Source organism: Coloeus monedula (assembly GCF_965178545.1).
Source record: "Coloeus monedula genome assembly, chromosome: 17".
In the NCBI taxonomy this organism is placed as follows: Eukaryota; Metazoa; Chordata; class Aves; order Passeriformes; family Corvidae; genus Coloeus; species Coloeus monedula.
The window spans coordinates 5,727,176-5,752,304 of NC_138797.1; the positions used below are offsets into that span (position 1 = coordinate 5,727,176).

General features: G+C 50.2%; 2 protein-coding genes across 2 annotated transcripts in view; one reads left to right on the forward strand and one right to left on the reverse strand.

Moving 5' to 3' along the window:
* Positions 1-9,394, forward strand: part of RIMS4 (regulating synaptic membrane exocytosis 4) — a gene marked incomplete at both ends in the record, with an annotated part of 47,748 nt that extends 38,354 nt beyond the window's left edge. Inside the window, 4 exons of the mRNA XM_082292918.1 lie at positions 6,023-6,135; positions 6,783-6,884; positions 7,142-7,281; positions 9,176-9,394. Of these exons, the coding sequence (XP_082149044.1) occupies positions 6,023-6,135; positions 6,783-6,884; positions 7,142-7,281; positions 9,176-9,394 (574 nt within the window). The remainder of the gene's footprint in view (positions 1-6,022; positions 6,136-6,782; positions 6,885-7,141; positions 7,282-9,175) is intronic.
* Positions 9,395-20,241: 10,847 nt separating this feature from the next.
* On the reverse strand, positions 20,242-24,800 carry KCNK15 (potassium two pore domain channel subfamily K member 15; the record flags this gene model as incomplete). Its single annotated transcript, XM_082293074.1, has 2 exons — positions 24,509-24,800; positions 20,242-21,155 (listed from the first exon to the last, which is right to left on the reverse strand). The coding sequence occupies exons 1-2, from the start codon at positions 24,789-24,791 to the stop codon at positions 20,242-20,244; spliced, it is 1,197 nt and encodes a 398-aa protein (XP_082149200.1). The 5' UTR covers positions 24,792-24,800.
* Positions 24,801-25,129: the final 329 nt, after the last annotated feature.

Here is a 25,129-nt window from a genome sequence, read left to right on the forward strand (position 1 = left end):
CTCAGACAGGATCACTGCTGTGACCACTGCCCATGGGAGCCTGTTCTAGTGCCTGACCACCCTCTGGGTAAAGAACCTTTTTCTAATATCCAATCTAAACCTCCCCTGACTCAGCTTTATACCATTTCCTCAGGTCGTGTCACTGGTCACAACAGTGAAGAGATCAGTACCTGCCCCTCTGCTTCATCTCATGAGGATGTTAAAAACTACAATGAAGTCCTCCCTCAGTCTCCTCCAGGATGAACAAACCAAGTTACTTCAAGTGTGTCTCATAAGCTTGCCCTCCTGTCCCATTCCATCCTCACGGGCTCCTTTGAACGCTCTCTAATAGCTCAATGTCTTTTTTTATATTGTTGTGTCAAAACTTCCCCCAGGACTCGAGGTGAGGCTGCACCAGTGCAGGACAGAGCAGGACAATCCCTTCCCTTGCTGTTGATGCTGTGCCTGATGCACCCCAGGACATGGTTGGCCCTCCTGGCTGCCTCATGTTCAACTTCCCATCAACCAGGACCCCCAGGTCCTTTTCTTCAGCGCAGCTCTCCAGCCTCGTTCCCCAGTCCGTACACACAACCAGTTTTATTCTGCATATAAACGTGTCACAAAAGACAAAAGTGGTTTATGGGCTCGGTCATCTGTGTCATAAAGCCAGGGTGGTGGTTGGTATCTGCTCTGCATGGAGATTGCTCGCGGCAGCTGCTGCCGGGCGCTGCTGCCAGCGCTGCTGTGGGGTCTTGTCTCCCTCTCGTGGCTGTCCCCTCGCTCCCTGCTGTCTGTCCCGAGGTGTGTCCCTGCTGCCCTGCCTGCTGGCTGTTGTGCCAGGGACGGTTCGGGCATAGAAATGGCTATTTTATGCATTTGGCTGGAATGGCGTTTGCAGCCTGTGCTGAGCCGTGGCGGGAGCTGCTACCTGTGCAGACAGTGTTAATGTTCGTGCAGGTTTCTGCTGCATTGGTGGGCTCAGAGATCCCGGGGTCAGTAGTACCCAGTGTCATCTTTCTGCTGTCCCTGCTCTGCCTCCTTACCTACAGCTAAGGACCATGGTCTGAGCATCCTCCAGCAGAATGTCCTTCGTTTGTCCTTGACACCCTGGAGGCATTGCTGACCTCCCTGAGCTCTCCCTCTGCCTTCTGGTCAATAGAGTTGCATTCAACTTATGACCAATTCCACAGCAAACCCATAATCTTTAACTCTGTTAAAATAATTCCCATTTGGCTATAGCAAAGCAGAGCTTGTAAATCATGATTAGTGAAAGCAAAGGGCCAGAGAAGAGATAATTAATTTTGCTTTGCTGTTCAAAGGCTGTGCTGCCCTCACTCAGTGGAGGATTTGTGCCCTTTAGACAAAAGGCTGACAAGAGTCACCTGTTAATCTTGTCTGTGTGCAGCTCTTTACAGCATGAGATGGTCCTGTCACAGGGCCCTGCTGGCTCTGACAGCTGCTGTTTGCAAGTCAGCTGCAAAACACTCCCTCTTTATTCCTCTGGCTATTTTTAACATTTCTCTTTAGATGCAATAAAAAAAAAGACATCTCATATTGGTGATAACCAGGTTGTAGTGATTGTTCCCCTTAAGGGAGAGGCATGTTGGGCAGTGGGAGGGGAAGGGCTTTCCAGGATGGCTCCAGTGTGTATGAAACATCTGCTGGCTGTCACCCAGGGTGGAGACACCACTGTCATCTGTGGCAGATGCCTTCAGGAGCCTGTCTCCAGCACATCCAGTGTGTGCTGGAGAGCTGGTTTCTGGATCAAGGGCAGGTCAAAACAGCTCAGTATCTGCAGAGGACAGGCAGGAAAAGTCTGCTGAGCCTGCAGCATGTTCCAGAGCAGCAGGAAAGGGCTCTTGGGAGCATCAGGGTTGCATTTAAAGAGTTGAAGGAAGTCACAGTGCTCCCTGGAGGTCTTTTCCTCCCTGCTTTAGCTGCAGGAAAAACGAGTGAGTGAATGGGGAAGGTCTGTCCCACCAACCTCACCGTACATGTGCCCCCACCTCACAATCCCAGCTTCTCTCTGAGCATTTGACAGACAGCTCACCAAGCTGGATTTGAGCATCTGAAATTTAGTCTATTCTGCTAAATGGTTCCTGCTGCTTTTAATTCACATTCATACTAAATTTCTGCAGGTTTTTTTTCCCTTCTTTCTCCCCTCAAGGGAGAAGCAATGGCTTTCTTGGAGGTAGCTTATGATTTTTCCAGACAGAAATTGTTTCCATTCCAGGGTTATTGGCAATACCCAAATATATGTCCAGGAATTGGTCAAAGCCAAGATTTAGAGCTGCTGCTTCTAGTGTCTAATAAAGCAGCACTGCAAAAGGTCAGCCTCTGTGCAACGTAGCAGCCAGTTCTCCCAGTTAATGGCATAATCTATTATAGAATTAATTCCCTATGTCTTCCCTTCCCAGTCAAATATAACAACAGTGGGGAACATTAACTGTCTAATCTAATACTGAGTTTCATACAGTGCTAGTAAACCCATTAACTGGGGCTGTTATCCAGACTGATGCAGTCTTGACCTTGGCCTGTGTTTCTAAGTGAGCTTTGCCATTCCCCTTGGGATCAGCCTTGGTGTTATGAAGCAGCAGGAGCTTCATTCAAGCAGCAGCTCTGCTGCCCTCCTTGTGAGGGGCTGTGCTGGTGGCCCAGCCCGGGTGTTCCTCCAGCAGTGTCCTGCCCTCTCGCTGCAATTTGCACTGCAGAGCATTCATCATTTCAAGGTCATCTAGAGCCCTCTGGCTTCGAATTTATGGAGGATAACAGCAGCCTTTGCTTTGCTGTAAACACTTCCAGTTGCCATTTCACCAGTTCACCTTTAGGCCAACAGCTCTTATTCTTGTGCCTTTTAAGGTTGTTCTTCATGCTCTCCTGCTGTTTTCCTCTATATCACTGATGCAGGCTGCAGCATCAGCTGCTCTGTTAGCAGGTGCTTTTACTGTCTCCTGAGCTGCCTCAGCTGCTGGGCAGAGCCTGAGTTAGCAGCATTCATAGCATCACAAGAATGCCTTGGAAGGGACCTTAAATACCATCTGGTTCCAGTTCCACTGCCGTGGGCAGGGACACCTCCTGCTAGACCAGAGGAGGGGTGGGCTGGTGTGAGAGCACAGGTGGCTTCTCTCCACACAGTTATAAAGTGCAGAGGAATACTTGGTATCAGCCTTTGATGTGATTCTCTCCCTGGCAGGCAAGAGGAACTGTTTTAGTGAATTGAGTATTTAGGGGCCAGAGGGGTTTCTCTTCCTTGCTGTCCTGCAGCACATGAGGTTTCTGTGTGTGGTTTTCTCCCACCTTTGTGGCCCCTCTGCAGTAACATGGCTGGACATCCCCCTAGAAAGGAATTGCTTCAAGACCTGGTTCTGGGTGTGCTGTGAACTCTCACAGCCCTCAGCTTCGCTCAGTCCTGGGCTTCCCCTCCTCTGTCCTGGTCCTTACCATCTTGCTAATTAGCCCAAGCATCTGTTCTGAGCACAGCAGTGAACATTTCCCTGAACGGCTGTGAGTTGTCATACCAGATTGTTATTTACGTGCTCGTTCAGGTCACACGCTCCCCAGGGCAGGAGCGAGACCCGAGTTTGGCCCATTTGTCTTCCATGAGTTGAAGAGAATAAAGAAAACATTTACCTTCTGGCTGATGGTCCATTCATCTCCTGCTGAATCTTGTGTCTTTGTCTGTCAGGCCTTCTTTTTCCTGCACTATTTTGAGTTCTCTAGGCACTAGTTTTCATCCTTTTTTGACTCTCTGTGTGCAGCCCAAAATGCCTGAGCCAGCAGGGTCACGGAGTCTCACTGGTCCTCATGTGCACCAGGACTCACTTCTTCCCTCCTTGTATGGGCAAATCACGAGCCTGATAAAGCTGGTCTGGCTCCAGGATCCCTCTTCCTCTGCTTCCCCGATCCCATGTCCCTGCAGATTTTCCAGCCCTGGGGCTGTCTCTCTCTGTGCACGGTTTATCCTTGGGAGCCAAGCCACAAATCCAGCACCTCTGGATCCCAGAGGCTGTCCCGGTGGGGCCGACAGATGCCAGATGGGTGGTGGGTCAGGAATTGTGTACCCACAGGGAGCAGAGTGTGGCCCTGGACATTGGGGATGCACCTTGTGCTGCTGAGGAGTTGGTGACACAGGAAACTGAGAAAAATGTTAAGCCTTCTCTGCAATGAATGCCAAATAAATGGCGCTGTTTCTGTTGTATCTCAAAATATCACCTGGAGTGTTGGTGCAAACAGTGGATGCAGGGTGAAAAAAACCACTGAACTGAGGAAAATACACCCAAGCAGAGCCCCTCCCAAGCCTGTCACCTGGGATACCGAGACTCCCTCATCCCTTTTCACAAAGGTGACATTCGTAAAGAGCTCAAGGGCAGGTTTTTTCATGCTGATGGCTCAGCAGCTCTCCCTGTGTAGCAGCAATAACCAGGTTTCTCAAAGAGACAGGTCATCAATGTAGAGGGGAGGTGCAGTATTCCATGGAAAAGCCAGGCCATTTAATGCAGTGCCCCTGTCACAGGGAGCTGGCTCACCCCATGAACCTGTGCTAGTGACCTGTCCTCTTCAGTCCCACGTGTGGCACAATGCTGAGGGGAGTGTGCTGGCATCCTCCTTCCCTGTCAGAATAAATAAATATTCCCATGGGGCTGAGAGCAGGTCTGCAAATAGCTAATGAGAGCTGAAATCCCAACCTGAAATTAACACGCTGCTGGTTGAATGGGGTTTGAAAAGAATTTCTTTTCTTTTTAATGTCTTTTAAATGTAACTGGCTTGCAGGGGGGCATCACCAAGTCTTTGTGGCTGACTCAGCTGTGTGAGAGCCTGCGGTCCCCAGCCCACCCCGCAGGCAGGGCTCCTCTGTGCCGTCACTTGTACCCAACGTGCAGCCTCCTGACAGCATCCTTTGTGAGAAATGGGTTTGGGGAGCAGGGGGCTGCATCGTTACGTGGGTAATTGCCCCCCTCCAAGGACGCCTGGAGAAGTGGAGGAGGTTTGTGAATGTGCCTGACTTTGGCACGCAGCAGGCAGGGAGCGACACCCGGTGCGGCAGCGTGGGTATCCCAGCACAGAGCTCCTGACGTGTGTCTCAGCAGCTGTGTCGTGGCTTGACAGATGCCTGTGGGACAAATGTAGGTGTCAAATGCTGGCCTCGAGCCTCCTCCTTATCATTTGCAGCAAGTTCTTCCACAACCTCCAAAACAGCTGCGTAAATCAGGGTACAACTGGGTAAATCTTGATTTGTATCAGTGTACCACAGAGTTTGATGCTTTTGTGTTGCTACAAGTGCAGCGACCAGCACCTGTAGCTGTGCCATGGGCCAGCCTCAGTGCCTGGAGATTAGATTAGAAGGCTCTGTCCTCTCAACAGCTTTTGTTTTGCTGTGGTGACTGTGGCAGAGGTGCTGCTGCTGTTTGAGGATGTTTTCCTATTAGCCTTGCCACCCATATTCAGATCCTCTTTGTGACTACAGTCATGGAAGCAGATATGAAAACCAGAGTGGACAGGGTGGATGATTCTGGTGTTGAGCAGTAGGAAATGGGAGCCTCTGATCAAAAAGGAGATACATTGCTCTGTGTGTGTGTGTGATAAATAAATAGGGGATTGAGTCCCAAGGGGATTGATGCTTGCCCTCCTCATCTCACTTTTAACTACTGCTCTAGATGCATTATTTCCTCCCCAGAAATGAGGGCAGGGAAGGGATGGCTACCAAGAGAGATCCTGTAAGTTATTCTAGGAATCTGTTATCTGAAGAGGTGACAGGCTAGATGTGATCCTGAGATGGCAGAGATTTTCCTTAGAGAAAATTAGTTATAGCTAAACAAATATTGACCAGCTGGTGACTGCAGCCATTATTGGGGTTTTTCAGATGAGGAAAGAGATTTTAAATGGATTCCATATAACTAAAGTGTGTGGAAATCAGCAAATTTTGCTTGAGAAAAGGCTTTTCTAGATGTCATTCATTTCGAAGATACATTAAATCTGGTTCTTTAGTTACTGGGTTGCTTTTAAATGCAAATTAACCACTTGCCAAAACAATTTTCTTTTGCAGCTTGAATTTCAGTGGAGTCCATCTGGCATCTGCTGGGCAGTTTAGTGACTTCCTGGGGAGCATGGGCCCTGCACAGTTTGTTGGCCGTCAGACCTTGGCCACCACCTCGATGGGTAAGGAACACAAAGGAATTGGGTGGCTTTAACTGAGTCTTGAACAGACAGCTCCTATAAGCCACCTAATAATCTGTCCAGCATCTGCTGATCTAACACTGTCCTGCTCCATTTCTCTGTTAAATTGAGTGAGCTTGGCTGAAAGGTTTTGCTGACTGCAGCAAATGTGGCATTACAAGGAGAGCAGCAGCTTTGTGCTTTTCTCCCTCAGCTCTGTAAGGCACAGACTGAGTAAAATGCAGCTAAAATCCTGAAAATGCATCCTCTTCATCTTGGGTTTTTTCTTTCTCTCTCAGGCCCACCAGGCTCTGTAAGAATTTTGTTATGGTCCACCACAATTGCATTTTCCAAAGTGGCCTGCAATCCTAAGTTCTTCCATTTGGGAGAGATGAGAGGCTTGCTGCCACAAAGAGTAGGAGACTGAGCCACCAAAGCCATATTAGAGAGCTCCTAGTCGAGTTTGCTTTTGAAAATGTGGCTTGGAATCACTGTGGAGCTGCTGCAGAGTAGCACAGGAGAAAATCAGGCACATGCAGTTTGTTACACTTTGTGCAGGAGGGAACATGAAGATTGTTTTTTTAACATTTTAGTAACCCAAGGATATATTGTTTTGAATGTCTTCTGTATATTTTGACATTTTGGTTTAGGGGATGTGGAGATTGGCTTGCAAGAGCGAAATGGACAGCTTGAAGTGGATATCATTCAGGCTCGAGGACTGACACCAAAACCCGGCTCCAAAACACTGCCAGGTAGCATGCTTTGATCTCCTAAAGTGCTTCCCTGAGCCCCAGCCTCCCACAATGCTTGTGAACAGGGAAAATTTGAATTTTGCTTGGCTTCAGCAGGACTAAGCAGCCTGTGCACAGTACTGAAAACAAGGCTGCTTGGGCAGATCTTTTCCCTGCTGTAACTGCCTTCTTTAGATACACCTGAGACATGGCACTCTGTCTTTTCTAAAGTGAGCATGAAGATTTTCTTCATATTTGACCGTGTTTCTTTTTTGCAGCTGCTTACATCAAAGCTTACCTGCTAGAGAATGGCGTGTGCATTGCGAAAAAGAAGACAAAAGTGGCTCGCAAGTCGTTAGACCCTTTGTACAATCAGGTGTTACTGTTTGCTGAGAGTCCCCAGGGCAAAGTATTACAGGTAAGATGAGCAAGTCTCAGGTCTGCCCCTCACTTTCTTCCACATCTCGTACTGGAAGGTGCTAAGTCCTGTTGTGCTGGTTAATTAACAGAGATGAGAAAAAGCAAATGTTTTCAATCGAACCAAATGCACTCGATCTGAACGTAGCAAATGGAAAGGAATCTGGTTTGTTTTTTTTTTTTTATACTCAAGCTGATGATTATTTGACACCCTGCCAGGTACCATAAATGCCTATCCAGAAAAGGCTGGATTTTATTATTTTAATTCCTTTTTTCCTACCCAGTTAGGAGATAGGTGGTACCTATACATGCTAAATGGTCTTGCAGCATGGTTTGTCTTCTGTGTTTATGCACATTCTGGGCACTCTGCTTTGCCATCACCCAGTCACATATCCTGCCCTTTTCTACCTCTTTACTGCCATATGTTTTCTGCCATACTCATATTTTTAACTCTGTACCTATGTTCCCAGAGCAAAGAGTGATTTGCATTGTTAAATCATATCAAAATCATTTTCATCCAATAAAGCCTGGCTAAAATCTGTTTGCAATAATCCATGAGTTTCTATTGTTTACCTCCACTGGCATACGAATTGCCAGCTAACCTGCTGGACCCTCTTCTTTGGTGACTTCTATCCCCTTTACCTTGATTAAAAGCATTTTCCCCTGATGAAACAAGACTGCACATTTATGACTGAGATGGAGTGGGACCTGGTTTGGTCTGCTCTTGCCTTGCATGGGTTTCCTTACCTGCTGCCTTGCTGCCAGGAAAGGCACTTATTCCAAAAATAAATTGAGGAGCTTGGCTTTTTGCTGATGGCCATGTCACTAAACCCACTTTGTGCAGTGTCTTGCTCCATCGCCTGCTGGCCTAGAGTGTGAATTTTTGGTTTTTGGTTGACATTCGTTGTCTCTCCTACCTCATTTTACAGAAAATTGTGATGTTGTGTTGAGGGAAAGAAGCTGTCAGGATTAGCCAGAGATCACTAGTTGTCATTATAACTCATCCTACCCATCCTCTCCTCTCCAGAACATGGACTAACTCTGCAGTCAATCGTCACCTTTGTCTTGAGCCACGCAGGGCCACTTGGCCACGTGCAGACCTCCAGCATGCCTAAGCCCATGACCCTCACTGCATTTGTTCTTCCACCCACTGGTCTCCATCGTGTCGTAAGTGTGACTCAGCTTTCCCTGCTCCTCTGCCAGCTCTTTCATTAGCCCTTCCCCTGTGTCTGTGAGCTGTTCTTGGCTGGCTGTGCTGCTTGCCCTGCATATCACTCACATGTGCCCCTCATGTCACTGGTCCCATTGGCAGCGCCCGGTTCCTGCCCTTCCTCCAGGTGAGTGACCGTGCCTCGTCTCCATCTGCCCTGTGGTACGAGCTCCATGTGCAGAAGTTAAAACCTGCTCTTCTCCTAAAACTGTTGGCTTTTGGCCCAAGTTGTTGCCCACCTTTTTTTTATTGGTTTATTTTTCCAGATCAGGAGCTCCTCCTGCCCTTCCCCCCCAGGTCACCTTTTGGTGTGTCCAAGGCCTATTACATACCAGGACCAGATTTTACCTGTAGGTGTTAGACTGCAGCCCTGAGGATACTCTGTGTAGATGCTGTCCCTGCCCAGCAAAACAGTGTGTCATCCACATGCACATTCACCTCTTTTCCGTGGGGGAAGAAAAGAATCTGATAACATTAGGATCTGTAAATACATGCTTAAAATGAAAAAGTAGTATCAGCCAGAGCTTCATGTCACCTGTTGGTAGAGTAAATATTTCTGGTCTTCTTAGGCTGTAGTAAAGCTCCAGAAAGTTGGATGAGTAGAAGAAGACTTGGTCAGACTTGTGCTTCCCAAGCGAGTGTGCAAGTTGGAGGATTAATTGTGCTCCCCGTTCTTGTCCCTAAGGTGATAGTCTGGGGAAACTATGGACGCATGGAGCGCAAGCACTTCATGGGAGTCGCCAGGGTTCTCCTGGAGGAACTGGATTTGTCAACTTTAGCAATCGGCTGGTACAAGCTCTTCCCAACTTCCTCGATGGTAGATCCCACTACAGGCCCGCTCCTGCGTCAGTCCTCACAGCTTTCCCTGGAGAGCACAGTGGGACCCTGCTGTGACAGGTCTTAGTGAGTAAGGAAGGGGGAACTGCTTTTGTTTTTTAAACATGCTGTCAAGGTTTTGTTTGCTGGAACTCTGACCTCAAGCGCAATGCATGTTCAATCAGTTCTTGTGGAGCTGGAAGAGGAGGATAAACCAGTGACCTTAGACAGAAGACGAGGGGGAGGGCACTGTGCCCTCTCCGTCCGAGGAGGAGGTGCCATGGGGCATGAGTCCTAGTTGTCAAATTAGACATACACCTCTTGTTTCACTTCTCTCGCTGTCATTCTTGGACCCTTGTTTCAGATCAATATTAACCCTGGAAAGTTGCAGCATTCAAAAGAATTTGGGGGGAGTAAGGAATGAATTTCTCTTAACTGTCTGTCTTAGAAATTTCTAATATGAATTCTTTCAAAGAAAGTACCTGAAAAATTCAGAGATCATCGTCTGGCCTAAAAAGAGCAGGAACAGAAAGTTTAAGAGGAAGCATTAGGTTTTTTTATAATGTCTTTCTTTCTGAGAGGAAGAAGAAAGAAACCTGCAACTCTTTCTTTAGAATCAGTTCCCTGTCACTGAGTCATGTTAGCTGTAACACTGTCGTTGCTGTGTTTTCAAACTGTGCCAAATTACCAGCAAGTGTCTTTACTGCATTACGTGTCTAACACTGCTGATGAAGCATACTTGGTGGGAGAACAAGTAGCGCCTACTTAGAGCAGACAGTTTAAACAGAGTTCGAGTTTAGCAGGCTAATTAACCGCAGTTTTGCTCAGAAAAAAACCCCAAAACACTAGAAGTGGGAGCTGAACATCACCCTCGCAGCTTGAGGTGTTTTGTATTGGCAGATAAGATGTTCTGCAATTTGCTGACTCCCTTGTTGCTGTGCATCCTTCAGTCATGATGTCTTCTATCTCCTGCTTTTTTCCTTCATCTCCTTGGTACTGGTACATATCCGCTGGAGATGCTGCCCTTCCTGTTGTGCTGTGCACTGACCTGAAACAGGACTGTTTTATTCTGCCATGGGAGAGGAAATGGGGGCTTCTGGTGGGGCAGAAGAAAGAAACCTCAGTTTGCCATTTGAGAAGAAGGTGCTGGAGAGCCCATAACTTTCCTTGTGGAGAGAGGGAAGCTTTAGGCAGTCTCGGTAGTACACAGACATTGTCAAGTGTCCTGCAAGAGGAGATGTGATCCCCAAAGTACAGAGAGGTGGTGAGTGAGGAGTGTGATGGCACAGTGCTCACAGCACATATGTTCTGTTCATTAAATGAGTAAAGCACATTTGCTGAGCTGTGGCAGCTGCTGCCAGCAGAGCCACGTGCTGGAGGAAGTGCGCTGAATCCTTCAGACAATTAAATTATCCAGAATCACAGAGAATCTCCGAAGATTTTCTGTTAATAGCTCTGTTTTGGCTAGGTTTTGTCTTAGTTCCTAAATGAGGATTTGATGACTGCTGTCCCAGAAGAAGCTTTTGGAGATGTTTTACGTTGTGGTTTAAAAGTGAAGGTCCCATGTCCCATGTAGGAATGAGCAGATTCTTGACCTGTCATAGAGAAATACTGAGCATTTATTTCTGCATGTGGACCTCAGCTTTTTTAGAGTAAAAGCATGAGTGTTGAGTGGATGGTAAAAGCAGTTGCTTTTGGTTCTAGCTTGTCTATGGCATTTTAAATTATTTTGAGATAAATTACAAGATAGAAGCAAAAAATTATAGGCCTTACAATAATCTGTAAAAAATTATATAATATAAAGGAGAGGGAAGGAGGACAAGGGACATAGAATGACTAGTTTTTTGAGTCTTCAGTGACAAAAGCCTCAGCATTTCAGATAAATCTCTTCATTTCCTTGATCAAATATGTCTCTGGCCTCTCACTAATTATTTTTTCTAATTGTATTAGACAATTTCTATATATTAGCTGAAGAAAGTTTGTTGCATGCTGGTCAAACTATGTTGTGGCACTCTCTCTTCTATTTTTATTTTTTAAAAAAAAGCACATTTACTGTAATTCAAGTCAGCATCTTTTCCTCTTGGTATGTAGTACTAGGCAATATTGTACAATATGTGTATGAACTAGAATAGATTAGGTAGATTTAGTGGTTTGTAGCACTGGATCTTTTAATAACTATGACTTTAAAAGGACTGTGGGGAGCTCCAGGTACACACCAGACCTGGCAACAGGGCTTCTGTCTTAAGTTATGCCGAAACCTTTGTATTGGTACTTTGTTTGGACATTATCTACCAGTAAGAGCTAAGTTAATCTTGAGTTTCCTGTGTCCAGTAAGATAAATGCAGCATTTTTGCAGTTTGTAATGGGGAGTAGGAGACTATATATGCCAAAAATATTTCCCCAGAAAGCTTTGTTTAATGACTGTCTGTTGAAAAGCTCAGTTCCTGTGTGCCTGGCAGATGCGACGTGTCTCTGTTTCCTGCCCCTCTGAAATCTCTGCAGGCTCAGTGATGATCAAGTCCGTTATCACAGGACTCCTTAACACCGAGGACTGTCTTCCGTCTGGTTTTAATCATGCTGAAAAGTCACTGTCAGGGTAAAATAAAGAAGTTACAGTTCTAGTTGTGTTATTTTTGTTAACATCTCCAATTCTGTAGTTTGGAGGCAGTTTCACAGTCTGCTCCATCCTATTTTCTTCTGCATTCTTTACGTGGTTGGTTGTGGTCCAGTGCTTCTCGTTTTTGTTTTACTCACTTCCAAGTCCTGTTTCTCCCCAGTGAGTGAGCACTGCAATCCCTGGCTGCCAAGCACAGCACAGTCACATGAACTGGCAAGTGCAGGTGACCTTCCTTCACAAAGCAGACTCACAGGAGCCCTTCTGTGAGTGCCCACGGGACACAGAGTGAGGCCAGGGGAGTTGCATGGTACCCTACAGTCTAAATTCTTGCTTCACTCATACCCGTGATTCCTGCACTGGCCATGGTGTGTTGTAGTCAAAAAAATAACTCTTCTAGTTGTCCATTGATTTAAGACTCCCAGTGTAGCATCCAAGACAAGTCTCAGGCTTGGAATAGCCTATTTTTATAAAGCCTAACCCACTTTTCCCCAAAAAATTTGGCTGGCCAGTTTCTGTCTAAGGTGATGTGATATGAGAGTTTGGATTACCAGTGTGGTTGTGTATAAAACAGCGTTTTGCCAGAGTGATGAGCAGCTGAAAACTGAACTCTTATCCCCTTTGCAAGTCCTGGCTGAGTCTTTTCCTGTACCTGAGTCTTGCTGTTGGTTACAGTCAGGGAGGGAGAGAGGAAGAGCAGGAGACTTAAATAAAAGGAAAAAAAAAGGTCACAGTATTTTTGGTTGGTGAATGATTATGAGGGATGAGACTGAGGAGAGATAAATACCTGCCCAACTCGGGGTTGATTCCCTGTTCCTTGTGCATGAGCTGTGCATTACATTACAACTTTACATTGTAAAGGTAATGGGAGCATTGCTGGCCAAAAAAACCATGAAGAGCCAATGCCTAAATGTTACCTGCATTATGGAAAACAAAGAAATCCTGATGCTGAGAGCATCCCTGAGAGCAGAATGATCTCTCCCCTGTGGGAATCCCCTGCACACAGGGAGAGCAGCCTCTCATGTGGCTTTGTCCTCTTTGTGCTCTAAACAAAAAGCAGCTGTGACCATGGTTGGTCCTGGTTTGTTCAGGCAAAAAAATGTGATCTTTCCCAGTCTCCTGGTGTTTCTTTCCCTTTGCCCCAACACAGCTGGGATGCCCAGGGTTCTCACTCTGCAGTTCAGTCCATGGGTCCTCATCCTGCAGCCAGAGCTGCTGGAGCATCCCTTTGCTCTGCAGGCACTGTGGGCAGGGTAAGGGCCAGCATTTCTTGGCCATGGATTGTTTCAAAGGACACTGCAGAATTACTTGCTTTGAATAAAAAGATATATTTATTGTTCCTAGCTACCGGATCCTTTATCATTGTACTGTTTTAAATTTGCAGGTCTTCTGGAGTATGAATATCACAAGTTCCTATAAAGGAGCTGTTTTTAAGATGTTGAGGCAGTTAACAGAATCTCAACCTAAGCATGTTTAGCAATGTTTAGACAGCAAGACAACTTTTTTATGAAACTCATTTTAAGTTAGTTTATTACATGCTGTTGGTAATATTTTAAAACAGGAAAAATATTTTTCTTTAAAGACAAAATGATATGTATGTTTTTTAACAGGTAACATAATTTAGTGTTTTCAAAAATGTTTGATGTTCTTGGTATGAAGTTTACTCATTCTTTTGATTTCTATGTTCCTTGTTATATTTTATCAACTTTTTTCCAAAAGAAAAGAGGCATATGTAAATAAACACCAGAAAAGAGTCCTATAAGAAATTCTGTTCAAACTGGCCATAAAATTATTAGTAAATATTTGTAATCGTTCATTAACTCTCAGCTACTTTGTTGAAAGAATCGATGTTGTATTTTCAAGATGAGAACTACTTAGCTAGTTTTGTCATAATCCTGTACTCTGTATAAAAATCTTTTTATAAACAAAGTCTAATAGGCTACCAAGCAATAATATATTCCATTGGGTGTGCACAGATTGTGACTTGCAGGCTGTAGTACATATTGTTGATACAGTTTCTAATTGTCCTCAATCTCAACAACATCACTTTTGAAAAAGATTCGTACTAACTTTGATTGTACAAAACAAAGACTGGGCTGTTGCCTTGTGAGATATATTCATCCTATAGACTTCTCTGTGAGTGTCTGTGCCCATCGACATGAGATCTCTTAGGTGAAGAAAGAAACAGCTGTAGGTGACTTCTTACTGCAGAGGTAAGAAATAGTTTCAGTATAAACTTCATGACTGTTTCAATCTCCTGTTTTTCTTAGGCTATCTAGTATTTGTAACTCGACGAGAATGGTTCCCACTGCCATTGTAGCCCTGATAAAGCAAAAAAGCCTTTGCACTCTGGGGCCACTTGAGTTCTGCCTGACAGCTGCCTATTTTCCTCGAGATACCTGGGGCAGGCTAAAGGGAGGGTTTTTTCAGAGCAGCAGATTGGGCTGCTCTTCTTTAAAGGCTCTGTGGGTAATTTTGTCCATTTCATAGGTGGTATTTGTCCATTTTGTTAGAAAATTCCAACCAAGGCAGAGGGGTTGCACCTTTGCAAGGGATCACAGGGGACCAAGGTATAAAACAGGCACAGGCTGTTCTGTGCCTTTCTTCAGAAATTTGCTAGTGCTGGGCTTGTCTAAAGATTTTTCCAAAGTGGCAGGGTCAGGATACTGGATTTTAAGTCAGCTCCATCATTGATGCAGTGCATAGAATAAAAGAGCTTCAAAACAGCATCCCAGTCCATTGCCTGTGGATTCCTCCCAGCATTTCTCACAGGACAAGTGTCCGTGTTGTTCTCGAGATTGCCAGGCTGCTGGCTGTGCAGGCAGCAGGTCCCAGTGGTGCTGGGAGCCCCAAGAAATGCTGGAAGTTCCTGTTTTTTGTGAAATGCTTTGAAAAGAGAGAGACAGACGTGTAAATGCAAAGTGCCATCGGTAGAGGAGTCCAGGGCATATTGAGACCTGGAGGGAGCATCTAAAATGAAATTGCAGCTGCCGAATTTGAGTCAACCATTTAGAAAAGAGGATGATCGGTGAAAAGAGAATGATCAGTGAAAGCCTTTCTGTGTTCCCAGTGCACACCAGCCAAGGTGTGTGTCTGTGAATATGGTAATTCCACAGGGAGTTTGCAAGTGATTAGGTGTTCTCAAAATGTGGCTTTAGCTCTCACTGCCAGGCTCCTCTGCTCAGTGGCCACACCCCAGTGACCAGGCAGCTGCACGTCCATCCCCAGCTGCTCACCCACGGCAGCAGCATCACACTCATCCCTGGGGAGCCTCAAGCTCTTCCCATGGGACAAACCCCCTCTGCCCTCCCTTCCCCGTGGTTGCTGCTCTTACCCTGGTGGAGGAGAGGAGCCGGGGAGAGTTTCTTTGTAGCATTTGGTTCTGTGCACTTTAGTGGCTGAAACAGAAGGACCCTGCACCAGCCCTTTCCAGAGCACCAGCAAACAGAGGGAATGACCCAAGGACTTTCCCTTTGTGACTTTCCGGTAGCTAAAATGGCAACCAAAGCAGTATTGTTAATCCCAGCTTGGCCAGGTCCATGGACAGCCTTGGCATTTACTCTGGGCATGTCATGTGGGCTGAGCCCCCTGTGTGTGGGCAGGGAAGGGCTGTGTCTGGCAGAGAAGCCATGTGGGCACACACTGTGCCCAGGCAGCTGGGAGCTCCACTCACTGAGCCGTGGTGGGAGCAGAAGCAGCCCAAGGGGATGACTGAGGCACATCTTGCTGAAGCCATCCCACAAGATTTGCAAGAGCTTGGGCACCAGATGTTAGGATATGTGCCCACTGGGGCTTCAGGTCCCACTAAATGCCAGCCTGGAGCTTCAAATCCTTCAGCAGTTTTTTCCTTTGGGGCTGTTGCTCCTGACCCAGTGCTGCACACTGGTCTCTGCTTTGGTGATTCCATCTTCTTGACCTGGAGCTGGTTTTGGCTTTGGAGCCAGGGAAAGTGAGGTTTGGAGAGTGACTCTTAAGGCATGTTCCCCATGCCTCACCACACTGGGATTGTTTTCCTCCTGCTCCCTGCAAGCTGCTCCCTGCACAGTGGAAAGGGCATCCTGGGGATGCAGTGCCTCCCCCGAGACCCCCTCACGCAGCACTGCCATGGCCTGCCACCCACCAGGGATGCCCGTGTCCTGCCCACGTTTTGTGGCAGTCCCACATTCAAACTCCAGGGGATCCTTCCTTTCCCATCCTTGGAAGGAGCTAGGGGTCTTGTGCAGGGGCTTGGCAGCCCAGGAAGGCACGATGTGCCATTTCCAACAGCCCAGGAGAAGACAGGGAGCTGCCTCTGTGCTGGCCAGGGAGAAGGGGAGCTCCCAACAAGCTTTCCTCCGCCTTCCCTTTGCTTTCCCCAGCGCCCTCTGCTCCTTACATGGGTCCCCACTTCCCTCCCGACACGAGGCCTTATTCCAGCCCGAGGGAACTGAGGCTGCCCCCAGCATCTCTTTGCACTGACGCACCCATCCCACGCTGCCCGCCGGGAGCCCCGGGGCGGTGCGGCAGAGCTGGCCTCTGCTCGGGGATGGGGCCACCCCCAGCCCATCCATGCTCCCACCCCATCTGCCACCGTGCTGGAGCTCTGCCTTGTTCCCCACTGCCAGGGCCTTGCCACTGTAGGGAAATCTGCTTTCACACGTTAAACCTTCTTACTTCATTAATTGCTCCACAAAAACCAGTAACTTTGCAGGTGTGCTGCACTCCTTGCTTTTCCCTAGGAGTGGGGGCAGCTGAGATCTGCTCTTTTTGGCCTCTGCAACCCTCTCCAAAACTTTCTGGAGGTTTTTTAACATCATTTGGTGAGATGTAATCTCTGTGGAGCCAGAGGGAACACAGGCAATGGAGCTGGGCAGCCTGCTTGCCCAGGTGGCGAGTGGCTTGCGAGGTGCCTGGGCTGCCTTGGGTGGAAGGTGGGATGCTGGCCACTCGTCTGTAGTCAGGAGAGGATTCTGCTATACTTTTTTCCTGTCTGTAGGTTTTATTCAGACAATATGTAATGATTGAGTGATTTACAATTCAGTGTTAAGCTAATGAAAACGTTGATAATGGTGATAATAAAACCTTTTTTTTTTTTCCTACGGTGTGTTGGAGGTTTTCTGTGGAGTGTCTCTGCCCTCTCCGTTGCCACCACTATTGTCTTCAGCCTAAGATTTCAGCTGGACCCTTCTTTCTCCTTGTGCCTATAGGGCATGAGAGCAGCTCAGCCTGGTGTGTCCCAGTGCTCCGTGGAAGGGCTGTCACTCCAGCTCCCTCCATCAGCCCCAGCTTCAAACCTGCATTTCCCCGAGCCACTTCTGGATGTAATTTGGCCATGGGCATCTCCAGGCACAGAGCTAAGTTTGCTCCCAGGTGTATTCTGCTCGCCACCCCCATCCAAAGCTCCTGCTGTTTTCTTTCCAAGACCCTTAATGGTCAGCGCTGGCCATTCAAGGGTGATTTTGAAACTCCTGAGGTGAAGACTACTGGCAGAAAAAAAACCCCACCCCTGGCCCAGGCCGTTAGGAATACCCAGTGTGGGTGAAGGGGAGCCTGGGGACCCCCAGGGGCAGGAGACCCTCAGATGTTACTGGGTGTGCAGCTGCCGCCTGGATGACCTGGAGCTGTGAACCCTTGGGTGGGAAATGTCTGGGGGATCCTGCTGGAGGGGTCTGTGGGAGGAGGTGGTGGTGAGAACAGGGAGCATTCTCTGGGGAGCTACTGCAAGTCCTTTTCCCATGGGAATGAGGGATCATAAAGTCATAGTTCACTAAGAATTTCTGAAAGGTTTTTGTCATGCCTCCAAATCCCTCTGCAGGTCATCAGGGCGAGACCAAGGGGCAGCTTTCCACCTGCCCCAGCTACAGCCCCTGGGAGAGCAGTGATGGAAAGGGGAGGAGGAAGGTTTCTCTAGAGTGTCAGGGGGCAGCCCAGTGTCTCCCACCCTCAGACCCCCACCAGCTTTCCAAGCAGAATGGGGCTCAGGCTGTCACTGAGCAGCCAAGCAGCGCTGCCTGGAGGCTCAGGCCACGTGGAAGCAGCAGCAACCAGAGCAGGTGCCCGACTTCCTGCGCTGTTACCTCGTCACCAGCGCTGCCCTCCGGGGTGTGGAGGTCACGCTGCCAGCCCCGCTGCCTCTGCCAGGCTGTGCCTTCCTAGGGCTGCATTGTGGGCTCTGTGACACAACCATGGAGCCACCGAGCTTGGGCAGTGCCATGCTGAATCCAGAGGGAGAATGCAATGCTGGCTCAGCCTCTGGATTGGGGTTTTCTCCTGCTTCCAGCTCTGCCAGAGGTGGGTTTCACCAGGGCAATACCATGCAGGTCTGACTTGAGCAGGAATTGAAGGCCTGCTTCTTTCCACAATGCTGGATGAGGGTGAGAGGTGCTGGCTCCATCTTGGCCACTGGGAGGATGTCCAAAGCTCAATATGGAAAGAGGGAGAGACTTCATCTGCTCAGCTCTGATGGCAAAGGGCAGCACAGCACAGCCAAATCTTGGGCTGAAAACTGGAGAGAGTGGGGGAAATGGGGCATGGCAACAAAAGGGCTGAGCTGGTGGGATCAGCATGAAGTAACACACTGAGGAGGTGAGAAGCCAATGAAAGCCTCGTTTTTAAGCCTGTTCTCCATGCTCACAGCTTGCTTTGTGCTCACCCAGCTGGTGCAGACCTGGGGCCACTGGTGCAAAGCGAGGCAGCTGCTGGACCCCCCAGCCCCTGGAATGCCACACACCCCAAAGGGCCCTGGGGAGCACCCAGGTGAAGGTGTCACAAACCAGCCCCTGGTGCCAGCCCAGAAGCACCTGCATCTTCCTTCCTGCCTGCGTGCCCAGGCTGTGCAGCCTGCCCACAGGGAGCCAGCCTGGAGTTTGGGGCTTGGACACATCCCTTTGCTCTTCCTCGTGACAAATAACCAACCACCACCAGATGGATTCACCTTTTATTAAGCTGCCACCCAAAACAAAAGGAGGAGAGAGCAAAGCCTGCCCTGAGACCTTCCCAATACTGGCAACTCTGCATGCTTTCCCCACCAGGAAAAGGGGCTATTTCTCCACAAAAACCCCCTCAGAGGTATTTTAGATAGAACTGAGAGTGGAAATGTCCCTTATTGGAGAAAAAAAATGAAATGGAGCTCCTACCACTGTCAGAGCGCAGTCCTGCTTTCGTGCAGATGAGACAGGATGGACAAAGGCCACACTGGGGTCACCAGCTGGAAAGAGCCTCCCAGGTGTGGCTGTGGAAGTAACAAATCCCCAGGTGTGAACATGGAGGTGGGACCACCCCCACCTCACATAACCCCAGCAGCAACAAGCACAAACCCATGGGCTCACAGGGGCTGGGAGGAGGCAAGGAGCCGGCACAGCTGCTGGGCTGCCAGCTGGAGAAAAGGTGGGGAAGGAAGGGGTGATTTTAGCTAAGAAAAAAAAAATCTCCTTAGGACCAAGCCCTTTGCAGGTGACTGTGTAGATCAGGAAGGCTCTCCCTGAGGCTGCCCTTAGTACAGTGTGGGCTCAGCACAGAGGAGAGCTGGGGCTGGGCTAGACTGGGCTGAGCTGGACTGGAGGAGTTCAGCTTCCCCTGGGAATGGGACACGAATCCCTCCAGCCAGTTCAGCCAGGAGGACTTACACCTGGTGGTGAGGTATAAGAGGTAAGGTGTGCTGGTGGGCAAGTGGGTGAGTGCATGGGCCTCCAGCTTCCAAAAGCACTGAGCCAGCCACAAACCTGAGCTCAGACCCAGAGGGCTGCTCACAGGAGATTAAGCTCTTCCATGAAGCTGCCCCCATGTGCTGAGCTTCAGGACCAAAGCCCTCTCCCTCCTGCCCACCTCTCCCTGCCCACCCACCAGCTGCAAACCTACTGTGTGGCACTGACTTACCTGCACCTGGAGTCAGGGGGCAACTTAAAGGTCCCTAGCCCTGCAGGGCTTGTTCACACAGGCTTTGCTTTTGACAGCAAATGCAGCCCTGCCCATGGAGCAACAGTCATGTGCTGGCAGCAGCCACAGCCAAGGTTCGACAGGGTGGGAAGGCAGCAATGCACCCTTTGGGGAGCAGGGAGGTGGGAAAGCAAACCTACAGCTCACTGGGCTTCACATCGGGGTGGGGGGGCGGCTCTTACCAGTCCCAAATGCTTGAGCCTACTCGGGAGGAAAAAGCAAAGAAAAACGAACAATGTCATTCAGTGCCTGCAAAAGAGGAATAATTATTTCCCGACAGGATTTAGAGGCTCCTGCTGGGGGGAGGGAGAGGAACAGAAGAAATGAGTAAGAAGAACCTGACATCTCTGTTCTTAATTAATCATCATAGTAAGACTCGAGCGCTGAGTACAGCTCGGCACGCGCTCCTAGATGGATTTCCTCCGCAGCCGGGGGTGCTGCCGGCAGCGAGGGCTGTTGGAAGACAAAGTGCTCCCCGGGGAGGAGCCGGTCTGACCCCGTGTGCTCAGGGACACCTCGTCGATTTTGTAGGAAATGGAGTTGTAATACACAGGGTTGGTGTGGCAGCTCAGGGTCTCAGGGTGGGAGGGTGCCGGGCTGCCGCACACCGGGGGTCTGTAGCACAGGCATGTGCAGAAGGACGGCACCGCGGCCGCAGAGGTGGCCGACTGGCGCCGCTGCCTCTCCGCGTCCTCCTGGACCAGCGGGATCAGGTTCATCTGGCTCGTCCTGTCCTCCGCAGGGAGGAAAATGGCATTGCTGCTGCGGTTGTCCTCTTTGGGCTTGAGGTGGATGTTGTTGCGGGCTCTCCTCAGCGAGGCTCGCTCTTCGGCATCCCGCCGCTCGTCCTCCGAGTTCATCGTCAGGAACCGCAGCACCACGAGGTTGAGAAAGGCACCGATGACAGTCAGGCCCACCAGGATGTACATGAAGCTGAAAGCCACATATGGGGGCTTCTTCTGCAAAGCCTCGTTCTTCTGCAGAGCCACAAAGTCTCCAAAGCCAATAGTGGTCAAGGTTATGAAGCAGTAGTAATAGGCATGGAAGAAAGTCCAGCCCTCAAAATAAGAGAAGGCTGCGGCGCCGATGCACAGGGTGCCCATGCAGGACAGAAAGCCCACTAGGACCATGTTCTCCATGGAGACGTGGGTTGTCCTCATGCCCAGACACTTCTTGATCTTCTTGAGCAGCAGCCGCACGACAGTGTTCATGCGCTCCCCCAGGCTCTGGAACATGACCAGCGTCAGGGGGATGCCCAGGATGGCGTAGAACATGCAGAAGACTTTGCCAGCATCCGTGCCGGGAGCAGCGTGCCCATAACCTGTGAAGGACACAGGAAAGAGGAAAGGCAGCGTCAAGCCTTCACTGGGGTTTCCAGCAAGGCTGCCCTGTGACCAAGAGGAGCAGTAGAAAAATGGGGGGAAGCCTGGAAAATGACTCAGTAACAGATCCGTAGGCAATGCTAATGGGGCCATGGGATGCCACATCCTTTGGGATGACGGCACGTTGCAGTATCGCATAGGCAGAACCTCATTTGACCTCTAACGGGAAAAGGTACCCTCTTGATAGCCCCCAATGTCACAGATGGCAGGAGGAGGCCTAGAGCTGGACTGGGGCTTGCAAGCCTCCTGCAGCTCACAAAGACTTCAGAGGCCATGATGCTGTGCCAGTGGCGGGTGTGCAGGGTAACCTGAACCCCACGGCGAGGGGGAACAGAGGCTCTGCAAGATGCTGAGACCAACAGTGTCAGATCACCCTGTGGGGAGGTACACACCCAGCCAGGACCATCCACAACTGCCCTTGCAGGGGCATTGCCACCTCCCCTGTCACCTGCTCCTCCTCCCAGGCCATCCAATGTCACATGCCCATTTGAGTCTCAGCTCTATGAGCACTTGCTGTGTGGCCGGTTGGACAGGAGCTAGAGCGACCCTGTGCTATAGGTACAGTCCCCACAGGGGCAGCTGGAAGGACTTCTGCAGACTCCCTCCAGATTTACTCCCATGTCACTAAGACTCAGACCTAAAGCACCGCCAGACCGCTGGGGAGGAGGGGCTGTGCTGTTTTAGATGCAGGGTAGGGAGCATTTATGCCACCGCAGCCCTGTCAGCCCTTTTCCTGGGGACAAGGAGCTCCAGGAGGACAAGGTTCTCCTTGAACGCCTTCTGAGATTTAATTTCTCCACCTTGGCCCAAGTTTCAGAGCTGTGACTCAAGGACACACACAATTATACTGTGAGGTATTCACTGCAATCTTCCGGACTCCAGCGATTCTGTGCCCACCTCAATTACAGCAGCTTGGAAGAAATCGGTGGCCCCTGACCTCAGCGGATGAGTAACGAACTCAGTGCAAGGGAGTCACATGGCGTGGGGAGTAACAGCATCCAAAGGCATCTGAGCCTTTCTTTTGAGTTGCTTTTACAAGAAACTGCTAGGGCCTGAAACTTCCCTCCTGAAGGCGCCTGCAGGACAGCGCCAGCTCCTTCCTGCGCTGCTGCCAGGCCTTTCACAAACAGCTATTTGTATTTTCACTTTCTGCAGGAATTTGTGTGACTTTTGCATGGAGAGCATGGGGAAAAACACCCTCTTGTTACCCCACAGTCTTGTTCTAAGCTGTGACTTGGCTTCACCTCAGTCCTTGCTGCCCCTGGATTTCCAGGACACTTGGGGAAGCTGCAGCACCCAGTGATGGAAGGGCTAGAGGAGGATAACCATGTTATCCTGGGCTCCTGAGCACACCTCCTGCTCCAGGAAATTCCTGCATGGGACAGGGCTGAGGGGCTGATGACAGCATTATCCTTCACCATGCTGTGCTCTGGACTGCAAGCAGGCAGCAAGGGACCAGCTTGTAATTGCTCTCTCTGTTCACAAATTCACACAACAAAAAATGATGAATTTAATGCCTGCATGCCACATTTCATGAAATAGAGAGCAGACAGGAGACTGCAGTGGCAAAATCTCCCAGTCAGATCCAAGCTTAATAACCGAGTGCAATCACCAGGTCCCAGGCTACAAGATAATACAATGACAACAATGAGGAGGTAAATATAATGATCCAGAAGAGCTGTAAGTGGAAAAACAATTGTTATACCTTGAGAGACTGCTGAAGGAGTGTTTGACTGATGGTTTCAAAATGACAAAGGGAATTAGAGTAAACACAGCTACAATAATGTTAAAACTGAGATTTGGAGCACAGCCCAATATAAAGAGATCTAACATGCCAGTGTTTTAGAAATATGGCACCTGGGCTGAAATTAGCACACAGGTTGTGTGATAAGCACAGCCATTGTTTGTCACAGCCAACAGGAAAATCATGTAAATGAAGCTATAACCTGCCAGGTGATGAAGGGGATTTTTGCTGAAGCCATTCATCTTTCCTTCCTGCTGGGGTCTGACCTGAGCCGTGCCCTGAGCCCACCGTGGTTTGCTGGCCATGTGTGTTCCCAGCTGCACAAACCCCACACCTCATCCCATGGGAGCACATGGAGACCCCAGGCAGGGCCTGCAGGATACCTGTCCCTCTGTCACCTCTTGTCCTCTGGTAACACAGTGCAGTTGATCCCACCAACCCTTGTCCTGAGGGACGATGCTTCCAGCTACCAGAAGTATTTCAACCATCCCAAGCCCTTTGGTAAGGCTAAGTCCTGTCCTGAAGAACAGTAGGCAGCTGCTGGCTGTGCCGGGGCAGGATTCAGCCTCAGGATTCCTGCCTCCAAAACACATCTGCTGACCGAAACCCCAGCACAAGCAGTGACACGAGCACAGGATCCCTGTCTACCCCCACGGGATGCTAAGGGTACATGGATTAATCAAAGTGGATTAATTAAACAATGCTCAACTCCCATGTGGCTATTTTCACCTAAATTAAGGCAACCTTCATTCAATTTAGTTTCATTCTCTTGCAAAATTGAAGTGGACAAACCAAGGTTCTGGGCTCCAGTATGGATAAGCAGGTCTACACAGGAGTTTAATGCAATTCAATCGCTCCCGTCCAAGCTGACATCCATCTCTCTGCAGGTTTTTGTGCAGGCAGAGCCTCGGGCAGTGGCTTGTGGCTCTCTTGGCTCCGTGAAGCAGGTCTCACACAGCCAAACATCCAGAGTTTTGAGCCAGCAAAGAAGCCAACAATTCTTGCCCAGCTCTTCACCCAGCTCACTGGCTACAGCCAGCGTCGGGGACCGATGTCCCCCACCTCTGCCCTCCCACACCGCTGCCAACTTTGGCAGCTGCCTGCTCCAAAGGTTCCCGCAGAAGCTCCGCAAGCTGCTGCCTCCGTGGGACAATATCGTGTCTCGTGGCCCCAGCCATAGCAGCACCCCCAGAACAGGGTGGCCCCAGCCTGCCCGTGGTAGCCTCGCCTGCCACTGGGCACTGGGAGCCCCACAGGGTCAGCTCGGGGGTGGCCTGAAGAGATGTCCCAGCCTTGCAAGGGTGAGACCTGCCTCTGCCATGCGGGCACCCTCCAAGCTGTCCTGGAGCTCCCCGGGGTACTGGAAGTGTGGGGCTGGAGGAGGATGGGACGCAGGGACATGGGATGCAGGGGCGTGGGGATGGAGGGAGATGGAAGGCAGGGATGGAGGGACACTGGGCGTAGGGAGATTGGGATGGAGGGACGCGGAGTGCAGAGCTTCAGGGATGGAGGGATGCCGGGCGCGCCGGCCGGGCTGCCCGCACTCACCGATGGTGGTGATGACCGTGATGGCGAAGTAGAAGGAGCCGGCGAACTTCCACTGGCGGCCGGCGCGGTGCGGCTCGGCCTGCAGCACCAGCCGCTCCAGCTCCCGGTAGTCGTCGGCGGAGAAGCGGTACTTCCTCCGCAGCTCCCCGCGCTTCTGCTCCAGCAGCCGCTTGCGGCCGCTCTCCGCCTCCGACTCCAGCGCATCGAAGACCGCGGCGCCCACCAGCAGGTAGGAGAAGATGCAGAGGATGAGCGCGGCCGTGCGCAGGTTCTGCCGCTTCATGGCGAGGGGCGGCCGCCGCGCTCAGCCCGGGCTCCGCATGGCCCCGGCGCCGCCGCCCCCCGCCCGCCCCCCGCGCACCCCCCGGCCGCGCACCGCCCCCCGCGCACCGCCCGCGCACCGCGCACCGCGCACGGCTCACCCCGCACCGCGCACGGCTCACCCCGCACCGCGCACCGAGCCCGGCTCACCCCGCACCGCGCACCGAGCCCGCGCACCGCGCACGGCTCACCCCGCACCGCGCACCGAGCCCGGGCACCGCGCACCGCGCACGGCTCACCCCGCACCGCGCACCGAGCCCGGGCACCGCGCAGCCCCTCCTGCCCGTCCCGGGCTCCGGC